At 34.4% G+C, this 15304-nt stretch overlaps 1 protein-coding gene across 1 annotated transcript in view; it reads right to left on the bottom strand.

The window, feature by feature from the left end:
• LOC149791149 (uncharacterized) overlaps window positions 1–15304 on the bottom strand; it is a 206793-nt gene that overhangs the window by 180246 nt on the left and 11243 nt on the right. The window contains exons 2-3 of the mRNA XM_089971310.1: window positions 10285–10338; window positions 9046–9136 (exon numbers count right to left, since the gene is read on the bottom strand). Coding sequence (XP_089827436.1) covers window positions 9046–9136; window positions 10285–10338 — 145 coding nt within the window. The remainder of the gene's footprint in view (window positions 1–9045; window positions 9137–10284; window positions 10339–15304) is intronic.

Raw genomic sequence — 15304 nt, 5'->3', positions numbered from 1 at the left:
AGTGTGCATCTCCCCCTCCCCCAACTGATTTGGGGGACATAGGACACAGTGTCCCCCATGTCTGGAGGACAGGACCCAGTGTACCCTGACCTTGCGAACTTACGTTCAACACTGCATTAAAATTTGAACTTAATTAGCCAAGAATTGTTTGTTTTTTTTAAAGAGAAGAAAACAGAGGCAACAGTACCAATTAGGAGTAATTCTGAAAAAAACATCAGAAATTTATTATGGGTCCATAGCAATACTGAAAGAAAATGTCAGCAATTCATGACTGGTCGACACCAACTGATATCTTTGTAATATGGATAGAAAATATCCACAAAATTTTTTTTTCTTCAAAATCACAATGTGCACAGTATCTGCAAATACTCTGCACAAGTGAAATAACTTGGCAGACAACTTATTTGGGCAGCAAAGGAATAGTCAATTTTTACAAAGTATTGCAAAAGTTTTTTCAAATTAATAACCTTAATCAAATTATGTGTTTTCCGATCAACCGACTCTCCTTGTTTCTCACTGTTGACCCTGTCACTTTTTTTTCCCATGATTAAAAGAAAAATTTAATAAAATTTATTTACCTCCCCAAAAAACCTCATCTCAAATAATTACTGAGTAGATGACACTCACTGCTATTCACTGAATAGAAGGCACTCACTGCCAACTACTAAATGGAGGGCACTCACTGCTGATTAATGAATAGAGGGCACTTGCTGCCAACTACTAAATGGAGGGCACTCACTGCTGATTAATGAATAGAGGGCACTCGCTGCCAACTACTAAATGGAGGGCACTCACTGCTACTTACTGAACAGAGGGTACTCACTATGAATTATTGAACAGTGGGCACACAATGCCAATTACTGAATAGAAGGTACTTTCAATGGCTGACCAAAATGTCTCATCTCAATGACTTGGATTAACTTGGGCATCTCAATGACTTGGATTAACTTGATCACCTCAATGACTTGGATTAACCTGGGCATCTCAATGACTTGGATTAACCTGGGCATCTCAATGACTTGGATTAACCTGGGAATCTCAATGACTTGGATTAACTTGGGCATCTCAATGACTTGGATTAACCTGGGCATCTCAATGACTTGGATTAACCTGGGCATCTCAATGACTTGGATTAACTTGGGCATCTCAGGTGGCGCTCACCAGATAATATGTACTTTTGAGAGAGTGACGTATGTAAGGTGAAGTAGTTCGCATTTAAAACATGCACAGTGGAGAGAATGTTTGCATACCTCTATGCTACATTAATGTAATGTGGATGATATTTCTTTTGGATATTGTACTTTTGGAAATTTTACATGATTTAAGCACACTGCTAACTAAAATGACTGCTCCCTTGTGTTAAAAAATCAGTCTGAATTAGTCTAAAGTACACTATACATAGCAGCTATTAAAATAGGGAAAATGAATTTTGCCAGACTAGACAATACCAGCTTCTGAAAGTGCAATGAATGAATTACCAAATATATAAAATGTAAAAAAAGTTATCGGCTCTTTTTTATACAATTTACCTCTGAAGTTCAGGAAGTGAAAATGACCAAGTAGAGCTAGCACTTTTTTGAAAGATGCACATTTGAAGTAAGGCCAAGCTGTATACTCTATAACCCATAGTACACCCATCAATCATACACCAAAATAAAGGGAATTAAAGGTTCTTTGCATTATACCTAAGATATACAAGGTCTTTTTTAAATAGCCAGTATAACCAGTGAGGAAAGCCGGGGACATTCTTTTTCTTTAAATTCCTAACCCTATGCAAAATGCGAAACTGTATAGCGCCACCTTAAAGAAAATAAAAAAATGTTTGCAATTATTTTTTTTTATTTTCATATAATTATGTATGATGTTCTGAATAAAATGGTACATTCATATTGCATTTAAGCATGAAAATAAGCTAATTATGATCATTTTTCTCTTGCTTACATAATTTGCCATGAGGTATGTTTGTGTGAGTAGTGACCTTAATTATGGGGAAATTAGAAGACTTAGAATATAGGAATAGAGTCAACTTAAATTTAAAACTGTTGCAATAAGTGACAGAAATATATGGTGAAAATGTTTCTTTTCATTTATTTGCAATGAAATAAAAAAATGAATGAAGAGAAAGTGAATTCGCTTCTTCCATATTAAACAATAGGCAAATATTTTACATTTTGACCTTTGACCTTTATGAAGCTGATGAGTTACCTCCCTTTTCTAATTGTAAAATTCATTGTTGATATCTCAGAAATAATTCTGGCTAGTTTCATGTTCCTGTCATTCAGCATAACGTTGGTTGCTATGTTTACAAAATGTAATGTGCATTCTTAAAATAGCTCACTTTTATCATGGGGGGGGGGTAGGCTGGACTTGTTAGAGACTCTGACACTCATAAATACTGTTCTGTGGGGAAAAAGGCAGGAGAATTATTCATAAGGATTGTTTTGATGCTTGCGACTTAAATGTTTCAGCCATATAAACATAATTAAATCATAAAAAAATAATACCTACATCTTCTTTATGGTGGCGCTCACCAGATAATATGTACTTTTGAGAGAGTGACGTATGTAAGGTGAAGTAGTTCGCATTTAAAACATGCACAGTGGAGAGAATGTTTGCATACCTCTATGCTACATTAATGTAATGTGGATGATATTTCTTTTGGATATTGTACTTTTGGAAATTTTACATGATTTAAGCACACTGCTAACTAAAATGACTGCTCCCTTGTGTTAAAAAATCAGTCTGAATTAGTCTAAAGTACACTATACATAGCAGCTATTAAAATAGGGAAAATGAATTTTGCCAGACTAGACAATACCAGCTTCTGAAAGTGCAATGAATGAATTACCAAATATATAAAATGTAAAAAAAGTTATCGGCTCTTTTTTATACAATTTACCTCTGAAGTTCAGGAAGTGAAAATGACCAAGTAGAGCTAGCACTTTTTTGAAAGATGCACATTTGAAGTAAGGCCAAGCTGTATACTCTATAACCCATAGTACACCCATCAATCATACACCAAAATAAAGGGAATTAAAGGTTCTTTGCATTATACCTAAGATATACAAGGTCTTTTTTAAATAGCCAGTATAACCAGTGAGGAAAGCCGGGGACATTCTTTTTCTTTAAATTCCTAACCCTATGCAAAATGCGAAACTGTATAGCGCCACCTTAAAGAAAATAAAAAAATGTTTGCAATTATTTTTTTTTATTTTCATATAATTATGTATGATGTTCTGAATAAAATGGTACATTCATATTGCATTTAAGCATGAAAATAAGCTAATTATGATCATTTTTCTCTTGCTTACATAATTTGCCATGAGGTATGTTTGTGTGAGTAGTGACCTTAATTATGGGGAAATTAGAAGACTTAGAATATAGGAATAGAGTCAACTTAAATTTAAAACTGTTGCAATAAGTGACAGAAATATATGGTGAAAATGTTTCTTTTCATTTATTTGCAATGAAATAAAAAAATGAATGAAGAGAAAGTGAATTCGCTTCTTCCATATTAAACAATAGGCAAATATTTTACATTTTGACCTTTGACCTTTATGAAGCTGATGAGTTACCTCCCTTTTCTAATTGTAAAATTCATTGTTGATATCTCAGAAATAATTCTGGCTAGTTTCATGTTCCTGTCATTCAGCATAACGTTGGTTGCTATGTTTACAAAATGTAATGTGCATTCTTAAAATAGCTCACTTTTATCATGGGGGGGGGTAGGCTGGACTTGTTAGAGACTCTGACACTCATAAATACTGTTCTGTGGGGAAAAAGGCAGGAGAATTATTCATAAGGATTGTTTTGATGCTTGCGACTTAAATGTTTCAGCCATATAAACATAATTAAATCATAAAAAAATAATACCTACATCTTCTTTATGGTGGCGCTCACCAGATAATATGTACTTTTGAGAGAGTGACGTATGTAAGGTGAAGTAGTTCGCATTTAAAACATGCACAGTGGAGAGAATGTTTGCATACCTCTATGCTACATTAATGTAATGTGGATGATATTTCTTTTGGATATTGTACTTTTGGAAATTTTACATGATTTAAGCACACTGCTAACTAAAATGACTGCTCCCTTGTGTTAAAAAATCAGTCTGAATTAGTCTAAAGTACACTATACATAGCAGCTATTAAAATAGGGAAAATGAATTTTGCCAGACTAGACAATACCAGCTTCTGAAAGTGCAATGAATGAATTACCAAATATATAAAATGTAAAAAAAGTTATCGGCTCTTTTTTATACAATTTACCTCTGAAGTTCAGGAAGTGAAAATGACCAAGTAGAGCTAGCACTTTTTTGAAAGATGCACATTTGAAGTAAGGCCAAGCTGTATACTCTATAACCCATAGTACACCCATCAATCATACACCAAAATAAAGGGAATTAAAGGTTCTTTGCATTATACCTAAGATATACAAGGTCTTTTTTAAATAGCCAGTATAACCAGTGAGGAAAGCCGGGGACATTCTTTTTCTTTAAATTCCTAACCCTATGCAAAATGCGAAACTGTATAGCGCCACCTTAAAGAAAATAAAAAAATGTTTGCAATTATTTTTTTTTATTTTCATATAATTATGTATGATGTTCTGAATAAAATGGTACATTCATATTGCATTTAAGCATGAAAATAAGCTAATTATGATCATTTTTCTCTTGCTTACATAATTTGCCATGAGGTATGTTTGTGTGAGTAGTGACCTTAATTATGGGGAAATTAGAAGACTTAGAATATAGGAATAGAGTCAACTTAAATTTAAAACTGTTGCAATAAGTGACAGAAATATATGGTGAAAATGTTTCTTTTCATTTATTTGCAATGAAATAAAAAAATGAATGAAGAGAAAGTGAATTCGCTTCTTCCATATTAAACAATAGGCAAATATTTTACATTTTGACCTTTGACCTTTATGAAGCTGATGAGTTACCTCCCTTTTCTAATTGTAAAATTCATTGTTGATATCTCAGAAATAATTCTGGCTAGTTTCATGTTCCTGTCATTCAGCATAACGTTGGTTGCTATGTTTACAAAATGTAATGTGCATTCTTAAAATAGCTCACTTTTATCATGGGGGGGGGTAGGCTGGACTTGTTAGAGACTCTGACACTCATAAATACTGTTCTGTGGGGAAAAAGGCAGGAGAATTATTCATAAGGATTGTTTTGATGCTTGCGACTTAAATGTTTCAGCCATATAAACATAATTAAATCATAAAAAAATAATACCTACATCTTCCTTATGGTGGCGCTCACCAGATAATATGTACTTTTGAGAGAGTGACGTATGTAAGGTGAAGTAGTTCGCATTTAAAACATGCACAGTGGAGAGAATGTTTGCATACCTCTATGCTACATTAATGTAATGTGGATGATATTTCTTTTGGATATTGTACTTTTGGAAATTTTACATGATTTAAGCACACTGCTAACTAAAATGACTGCTCCCTTGTGTTAAAAAATCAGTCTGAATTAGTCTAAAGTACACTATACATAGCAGCTATTAAAATAGGGAAAATGAATTTTGCCAGACTAGACAATACCAGCTTCTGAAAGTGCAATGAATGAATTACCAAATATATAAAATGTAAAAAAAGTTATCGGCTTTTTTTTATACAATTTACTTCTGAAGTTCAGGAAGTGAAAATGACCAAGTAGAGCTAGCACTTTTTTGAAAGATGCACATTTGAAGTAAGGCCAAGCTGTATACTCTATAACCCATAGTACACCCATCAATCATACACCAAAATAAAGGGAATTAAAGGTTCTTTGCATTATACCTAAGATATACAAGGTCTTTTTTAAATAGCCAGTATAACCAGTGAGGAAAGCCGGGGACATTCTTTTTCTTTAAATTCCTAACCCTATGCAAAATGCGAAACTGTATAGCGCCACCTCAATGACTTGGATTAACCTGGGCATCTCAATGACTTGGATTAACTTGGGCATCTCAATGACTTGGATTAACCTGGGCATCTCAATGACTTGGATTAACTTGGGCATCTCAATGACTTGGATTAACTTGGGCATCTCAATGACTTGGATTAACCTGGGCATCTCAATGACTTGGATTAACTTGGGCATCTCAATGACTTGAATTAACTTGGACATCTCAATGACTTGGATTAACTTGAGCAGGAACTGAGAACATATGGTCCATAATCATGGTAATAGCACATTTTAAAAAAATCAAATCTTTACCGATACCACTACAGCATTTATTTCCACCATAGTGTAATAGTACCGATACCACTACAGCATTTATTTCCACCATAGTGTAACAGTACCGATACCAATACAGCATTTATTTCCACCGTAGTGTAATAGTACCGATACCACTACAGCATTTATTTCCATCATAGTGTAATAGTACCGATACCACTACAGCATTTATTTCCACCATAGTGTAATAGTACTGATACCACTACAGCATTTATTTCCACCATAGTATAATAGTACCGATACCACTACAGCATTTATTTCCACCGTAGTGTAATAGTACCGATACCACTACAGCATTTATTTCCACCGTAGTGTAATAGTACCGATACCACTACAGCATTGATTTCCACCATAGTGTAATAGTACCAATACCATGACAGCATTTATTTCCACCGTAGTGTAGTAGTACCGATACCAGTACAGCATTTATTTCCACTATAGTGTAATAGGAGGGAAAAGAGAAGACTTTAATGTCCGAAAGAACTTTTGGAGAAGAATTAGTACTCAAGCATTAGAAATATCAATCTCAGTGCAGAAAACTTGAGGCAATGGAGGCTAATAGTAATAATGATATATGTTTGAATATTTTTTATTAACAAGAAACCAATAAAGATAATTGTAATCCATTTTTTTCAAATGACCTCACTTTTTGACCAGTTAGGGAACCAAATTTTTCACCTCTTCCGTTTTGGGAATGGGCACTGTGGTCAAAATCACAAAACCTATGAAGACACCTTACATTCGGGGTCTCAAATTCAAAAGATGACAAGGGCTACATGAGGACTATACTGACCTACGGGGGGGGGAATCACTGAAACCTTTCCATACGTTGAAAGTGACTCATATAAAAGGTAGCCATTTGAAATGTTGGAAACAAGAAACAAATGATGTAACAAATTTATATCAAAACTGACTGGTCATGAAGAAAACATTGGCATAATTATTTTTCAAAATCCTGTTGTTGTTGTCGGCTGCAGGAAATAACTCGGGGGGGGGGCACACACATGAGACCCTTGCTTTACACCAACCCATACAGAGCATCTCTGGTTCAGAATCTTGTTTATTTAACACATTTTGGAAGTAACTGCAATTTCTTGAAAATAGATGTCATTCTGTGAACACCTCAATCCACAAAATTCATCCTATGGGACCAAGACCTAGTCCCCATCATCTCAATAGGACTAAGACCTAGTCCCTGTCATCTCAACTGGACTAAGACCTAGTCCCCATCAGCTCAATTGGACTAAGACCTAGTCCCCATCAGCTCAATCGGACTAAGACCTAGTCCCCATCAGCTCAATCGGACTAAGACCTAGTCCCCATCATCTCAATCGGACTAAGACCTAGTCCCCGTCATCTCAATCGGACTAAGACCTAGTCCCCATCATCTCAATAGGACTAAGACCTAGTCCCTGTCATCTCAACTGGACTAAGACCTAGTCCCCATCAGCTCAATTGGACTAAGACCTAGTCCCCATCAGCTCAATCGGACTAAGACCTAGTCCCCATCATCTCAATCGGACTAAGACCTAGTCCCCGTCATCTCAATCGGACTAAGACCTAGTCCCCATTATCTCAATTGGACTAAGACCTAGTCCCCATCATCTCAGTCATATCTCTTTGAATGCATGAACTGGTTTCATGACCAAGATTGTATGATTCTATCTGTATGTTATTACAGTGATAAAGTAGTACCATTTAAATACAAGATTCTCTCCATGGTTTTTTACAGTGATAAGGCACTACCAGTTGAACATAGGATTCTATCTGTATGTTATTACAGTGATGGAGTAATACCATTTGAATATAGGATTCTATCTGTGTGTTATTACAGTGATGGAGTAATACCATTTGAATATAGGATTCTATCTGTGTGTTATTACAGTGATAAAGTACTGCCATTTGAAACAAACAAGCTACATCTAAACTTGTACCAACAGCATTGTTCATTCATATCGATACTTAAAACAACATGGACTGTGTTTATGGCAAGAGAGCAATATACTAACAACTTTTAACTAAATTCCACAAATTAAACTGTTTTGCATAATTTAATGAAGTATTCAAATACACTGTTTATATAAGTCTCTACCATGAAGAAGTGGCATATATACAGTGAAACCTGTAGCTATCACCTGGTCATCCAGGCAGCCATTCTAATCCCCAACCGCAAATTTCTTGCATAAATTTTGTGTGTAACTGTCACCTGCTTTCTGCAGCCAGAGGCAAAGTGTTTCCTAACCAAACGATAACTTCTCTATGAATCAATTTTGCATACATTTCTTATTTTGCTTGTACTGATTGCACTCCTGTAACTCAAAGGCGACAATATGCCATATTCAAAGGTGAGGTAGTTTTATCATTTGGGTTAAGGGCCAAAGCAATTCATTTGCTGGATGGTGGGCAAAGTAGTAGTATTATTACAGCAGAAAAGAAAGTCATGTTTTGTGACAGTTTAACAGGAATAATTTTATTTCCTAGTGAAGTAAAACTGTCTCTAATGTAAGAAGTTCATCTCTGAGAAGAGACATGTTACATCCCTTTTCATTGGGGTCATTAGTGTTTTGTCATGTACAAACTAAGATCAGTGATTATTTTAAGTCAGTGATTATTTAATTTATAGGATAAAACATAATAACTTATACATGTTTTATGATTTTGTTCAATAATGCACATAAATTAATCTTAATAATAATAAAAGGCCAGTTCTGAAAGTTAAACAGAATTCATAAAAAGTCTAGTTGCTTTATTTTTCCATTGGTGGCTGGCCACTATGGACGATGTGAGTAACTAGCTGTCCCAACACTCACCTTGATGACTCAAACGCTGCATCTGATCTGCAGGACAGTTCGCCATCTTGATCTTATGACTGCACAATAATGCTGACAACAAGACTGGCAACTGAATGAAAAAGAAGAGAAAAGCAATAAAAAAGATTCATATTCAAATCCTCTCTAATTATACTTTTCATAAAAATTAAAATAATGTTTCAACTTTTCATGTAAACACAAGCATGCCATGTATGTAATTATACTATCTTCTCTTCAAAATGTAATTAAAAATAAATCAATTTATTTTCACCTGGATCTACTTTCATGATTTTGCTAAACAAATTTCATTTGCACAGTGTGTACTAAAATCCATGTCAGCGATATTACCATCCATACTCAATTGTACATTGAATCCAACTGTCACAAAATGCGCTGACAGATCTGGGTCTGTTTGGAGTAATGAATAAAACAAACAACACAGACCCAGATCTACCAGCATATTATGTAACAGCAGGATAGGGTCTATGTTAGATCCATAGATATTACACTATCCATAGATATAACACCATCCATAGATATAACACTATCCATAGATATTACACTATCCATAGATATAACATCATCCATAGATATAACACTATCCATAGATATTACACTATCCATAGATATAACACCATCCATAGATATAACACTATCCATAGATATAACACTATCCATAGATATTACACTATCCATAGATATAACACCATCCATAGATATTACACTATCCATAGATATAACACCATCCATAGATATAACACTATCCATAGATATTACACTATCCATAGATATAACACCATCCATAGATATAACACTATCCATAGATATAACACCATCCATAGATATAACACCATCCATATATATTACACTATCCATAGATATAACACCATCCATATATATTACACTATCCATAGATATAACACTATCCATAGATATAACACTATCCATAGATATAACACCATCCATAGATATAACACCATCCATAGATATTACACTATCCATATATATTACACTATCCACAGATATAACACCATCGATAGATATTAAACTCTCCGTAGATAATGACAGCATAAGACTTCATCATGATGTTTATGTTCATTGACAGCAGAACACATTCTTGTCAAATTTCCTGGCTTCTACTCTGCAAGAAATATTTTGATGTTAATTTGGTTTTTTTTACATTTTACAGAATTTTACACTTTTACCCCTTATTTTGTAGTATTTCATGTTAATGTTTACCTTGGATTGTTTTTTCTTCATACATTTGTATTCTGCAATTCTCTGGAACTTCACCTTTAATATAAACAAGAGTAGCTAATGTGCTGATGTGCCATTAAGACCTACTATACACACACTAATTCCATATACATCATATTGTATTTTGCAGTTATAGGAGTGGTAAAGATGTATACACACTGTTAAAGATGTATACACACTGTTAAAGATGTATACACACTGTTATAGGAGTGGTAAAGATGTATACACACTGTTATAGGAGTGGTAAAGATGTATACACACTGTTATAGGAGTGGTAAAGATGTATACACACAGTTATAGGATTGGTAAAGATGTATACACACTGTTACAGGAGTGGTAAAGATGTATACACACTGTTATAGGAGTGGTAAAGATGTATACACACTGTTATAGGAGTGGTAAAGATGTATACACACTGTTATAGGATTGGTAAAGATGTATACACACTGTTATAGGATTGGTAAAGATGTATACACACTGTTATAGGAGTGGTAAAGATGTATACACACTGTTATAGGATTGGTAGATGTATACACACTGTTATAGGATTGGTAAAGATGTATACACACTGTTATAGGATTGGTAAAGATGTATACACACTGTTATAGGAGTGGTAAAGATGTATACACACTGTTATAGGATTGGTAGATGTATACACACTGTTATAGGAGTGGTAAAGATGTATACACACTGTTAAAGATGTATACACACTGTTATAGGAGTGGTAAAGATGTATACACACTGTTACAGGAGTGGTAAAGATGTATACACATTGTAGGGGAGGATGGCAAAGACTTGATTGTACGTAACATGCACTCTTGCTTTAATTTTATTACTAAGTAATTCCAAAACCACAAAGCTTTTCCTTCATGGTATGGAGTTCTCTTTTAAGTGGTTTTCTTGTCTACCTCAGACTACAAAATAAAGTGTGTTGCTTGCTTACTGTGTGTACATGTATACAAGTCCAATCCAAGCTGCCAAGACCCAGAGTGTTATTGAGTAATGGTCAGGCAGATCTGGATCTATTCAGTTTGTTGAGATTAATCTGCAGAACAAATAACACAGACCCTGATCTACCAATGCATTTATGTGATAGCAGATTAGGGTCTATGTTTTTTGACATATGGACCCCAAGTTATACAGCAGTATACTAGTAAGATGTTCCAAATGCAGTAACAGATGCATGATACATGTACTTTAATAATCTACTTTGATGCATTATACAATATCAGATCTACGATCTGTAAGGAAAATTCTCAGCAGGATGTTAGCCCCAGGGATGTTGGCAAAATACATCAATTTACATTCATATAATAATCAAATCAACAGAAAGTGATGATTATCTCACCTTTTTTCAAAACTACATCAGAATACCCCCAAATCAGAGTCCACAATATTGTAGCTCCAAAATCACAGTCCACAATACTGTACCAACAAATCAGTTCACAAACTGTAGCCACAAATCAATCCACAACACTTTGCCTTCAAGTGAGAGTCCACAACACTGTAGCCCCAAATCACAGTCCACAATATTATCACAGTCCACACAATACTGTAGCCACAAATCACAGTCCACAATGTTGTAGCCGCAAAACAGTCAACAATACTGTAGCCACAAATCACAGTCAACAATAATGTAGCCACAAATCACAGTCCACAATACTATAGCCACAAATCACAGGTCACAAAAGCCTCTAGTTCCATGTAAATTCACTAATTTTAAGAAAGAAATCCACACCATCTGGTTCATTCCTTGTTCAATGCCTTATCTCTCATAGTCCAGAAAATGTCATCTTGTGTGACCTTTTGTTGATCACAAAGTGACTGGTAGTGAACCTGTGTATGGTCCCAAGTTGCCTATTTATTAACAGCTTCCTTTTGTTGGTAAAAGGTCCTCTGTGTGCTCTTGTCCTTCCATAAAACTAATCCCGGATGCAGTTTCAAATCAATATGTTTACATTTTTTCACTCCTATGGAGTCTCACAATCATACAATTATTCTGTTTACATGCAACTAGTAGGAATCGGTTGCAAGAGAGGAGACTCCAAACGTTAATTATTAATAGAGATTTCCAGTTTGGATTCTACAATGTAAGGGGAAATCTCAAAAGGATTTATGGTCACTGATAATACTGATAAATATTTATTTCCTTTTTATTTCCTGCATTCCTAGTTAAGGACTGTCAGTAGCCAATTTCCTGCATTCCTAGTCAAGGACTGTCAGTAGCCAATTTCCTGTATTCCTGTATTAAGGACTGTCAAAAGTTTATTTCCTGTATTCCTGTATTAAGGACTGTCAAAAGTTTATTTCCTGTATTCCTGTATTAAGGACTGTCAAAAGTTTATTTCCTGTATTCCTGTATTAACAATCATCAAAAGTTTATTTCCTGTATTCCTGTATTAAGGGCTGTCAAAAGTTTATTTCCTGTATTCCTGTATTAACGATCATCAAAAGTTTATTTCCTGTATTCCTGTATTAAGGACTGTCAAAAGTTTATTTCCTGTATTCCTGTATTAAGGACTGTCAAAAGTGTATTTCCTGTATTCCTGTATTAACTTGAACTGTCAATAGTTTATTTCCTAGATAAATGAATGTCAACAATTCATGTATTAACTTGAACTGTCAATAGTTCATTTCCAAGATAAATGACTGTCAACAATTCATTTATTAACTTGAACTGTCAATAGTTTATTTCCTAGATAAATGACTGTCAACAATTCATTTATTAACTTGAACTGTCAATAGTTTATTTCCTAAATAAATGACTGTCAACAATTCATTTCTTAACTTGAACTGTCAATAGTTTATTTCCTAGATAAATGACTGTCAACAATTCATGTATTATGGACAGCCAACAGTTTACCTTTCTTTACATAATTAAAAAGAAAGTCTTAATAACTGTATAGGATGTACATTAAAAAGATATCTGATTCCACATTTGTATCCCCAATTCCACATTTGTATCCCCATATCAAAAGATATCTGATTCCACATTTGTATCCCCATATCAAAAGATATCTGATTCCTCATTTGTATCCCCGTATCAAATTGTAAACCCGAGAACTTGTACAACCCTATCAATAAGTTTGTGAGTATAGTTTTAAACATTAACCTGTGTGTGTGCATGTGTGTGTGTGTGTGTGTGTGTGTGTGTGTGTGTGTGTGATTTGGATTTTTAACTTAGCTTTAATAATTTTTCAGTCATACTGCTATGATGTCTGCAGTGTGGCAATTTATAGTGATGCCTAATACTGGGGCATCACACCACATACATGTAGCATGATGTCCCACCTAGTCACATTATCCTGACACCAGGCTGAGCAGTCCTAACACTAACCTCTTAATGCAGAGCACCTAGTGAGGCAGCTGTAAGTACATTTTTTTAAAGTCTTTGATGTGATTCGGCCAGGGTTCGAGCCCATAAACTCCCACATCCAAGTCGGACGCTCTAACCACTAGGCCACTGGAGCACCATAGAGCTATTGTTATGCTGAGGATTCATAAATTACTACTACATACATGTACATCAATTTGTGTATAACATGGTTTAACCATTAAACATGTATCATTAAAGATATACAATGTTGTCTTACTTGACAGTAATTACAGTGTATGATGTAATGTACACATATTATTACTTAGCATATTTTCAGCAATTACACTGTATGATACACTGCTTATGCATCATTTTCAGCAGTTACACTGTATGATACAATGCTTATACATCATTTTCAGCAGTTACACTGTATGATGCACTGCTTATACATCATTTTCAGCAGTTACTGTATGATACACTGCTTATACATCATTTTCAGCAGTTACACTGTATGATACACTGCTTATACATCATTTTCAGCAGTTACACTGTATGATACACTGCTTATACATCATTTTCAGCAATTACACTGTATGATACACTGCTTATACATCATTTTCAGCAGTTACTATATGATATACTGCTTATACATCATTTTCAGCAATTATAATAGGTACTATTTTTAAGCATATTTACAGCAGTTACAATGTATGCACAACACTTGGCACTGTATTGTAGTAGCACCTTTCTGATGTCACTGCGCTATGGGGAATTAGTCACAAGCAAGAGGGTTTCTTCTTTTTCTACCTTTAATGATGTATGTTGCCCCTAGTTCTTCATGCTGACTCCCTGCACTATGTTTGACCTGGTTATTTAAACAATCCTAGCGGACTTCAGAGAAAACATTCCCTGAAGACCTATTCTAAACTAATATTCTGGTCTGATTGTGTTAGGTGCAGACCCTTTATCTAACTCTAATCTACATATCACAATGCACAGAATCTAAATTTTGTAATCCAAAATAAAGCCATATATGTACTCTCCATACACACTCTTTTTCCACTGATGCTGTGTGTTAGAATTTACAAAAATATTATTTTGAATATGAAATTACTTGTAAACTTTATCCTTTTGAGCAAATTACTTCAAAATTAAACTATAACTACTCAACTCTATTTTAAGCACTTTATACCTACTAAAAGAGATTCAAATTTCCCTTCAAATGGTCACTAATTTTAATGTTTAAGTATTATGGCAAACTTGCTATAATTGATTTTAATTAGCTTTACAAACACATCTTCCAACTGTCCTACTGACTCCTTTGTTTCAATTTCTCTGGACTGTAACTTGACACCATAGCATTTGAATAGCTGCTGGTAACCTTGTATTGACCCCAAATCTCTGCCTCTAAATCTGACAGTGACTGTAGAGTTACTCTATCATAAACATACTGTTATTAAATTTATGTAGAGAATTTAGAAAATTTATACACAAATATATCTTTCCTTCTAAAACTAATATAAATACCATAGCACCTGAAATAACTAAATTTAGCCCTATAATATGTCCCTCCGGCCCAGCAAAATTTGGTCCCCAAATTTTTATAACATACTATTGTTTTTGTCAAATTATTGAATAAATTGGATTTAGACATGTATTTCATAATGTTTTATGTGGCATCAGTGT

Source organism: Sinohyriopsis cumingii, chromosome 9, assembly GCF_028554795.1.
Source record: "Sinohyriopsis cumingii isolate HCF-2022 chromosome 9, ASM2855479v2, whole genome shotgun sequence".
Classification (NCBI taxonomy): domain Eukaryota; kingdom Metazoa; phylum Mollusca; class Bivalvia; order Unionida; family Unionidae; genus Sinohyriopsis; species Sinohyriopsis cumingii.
The sequence above is the reverse complement of the archived record's forward strand: the minus strand, read 5'-3'. Positions and strand labels throughout refer to the sequence as shown.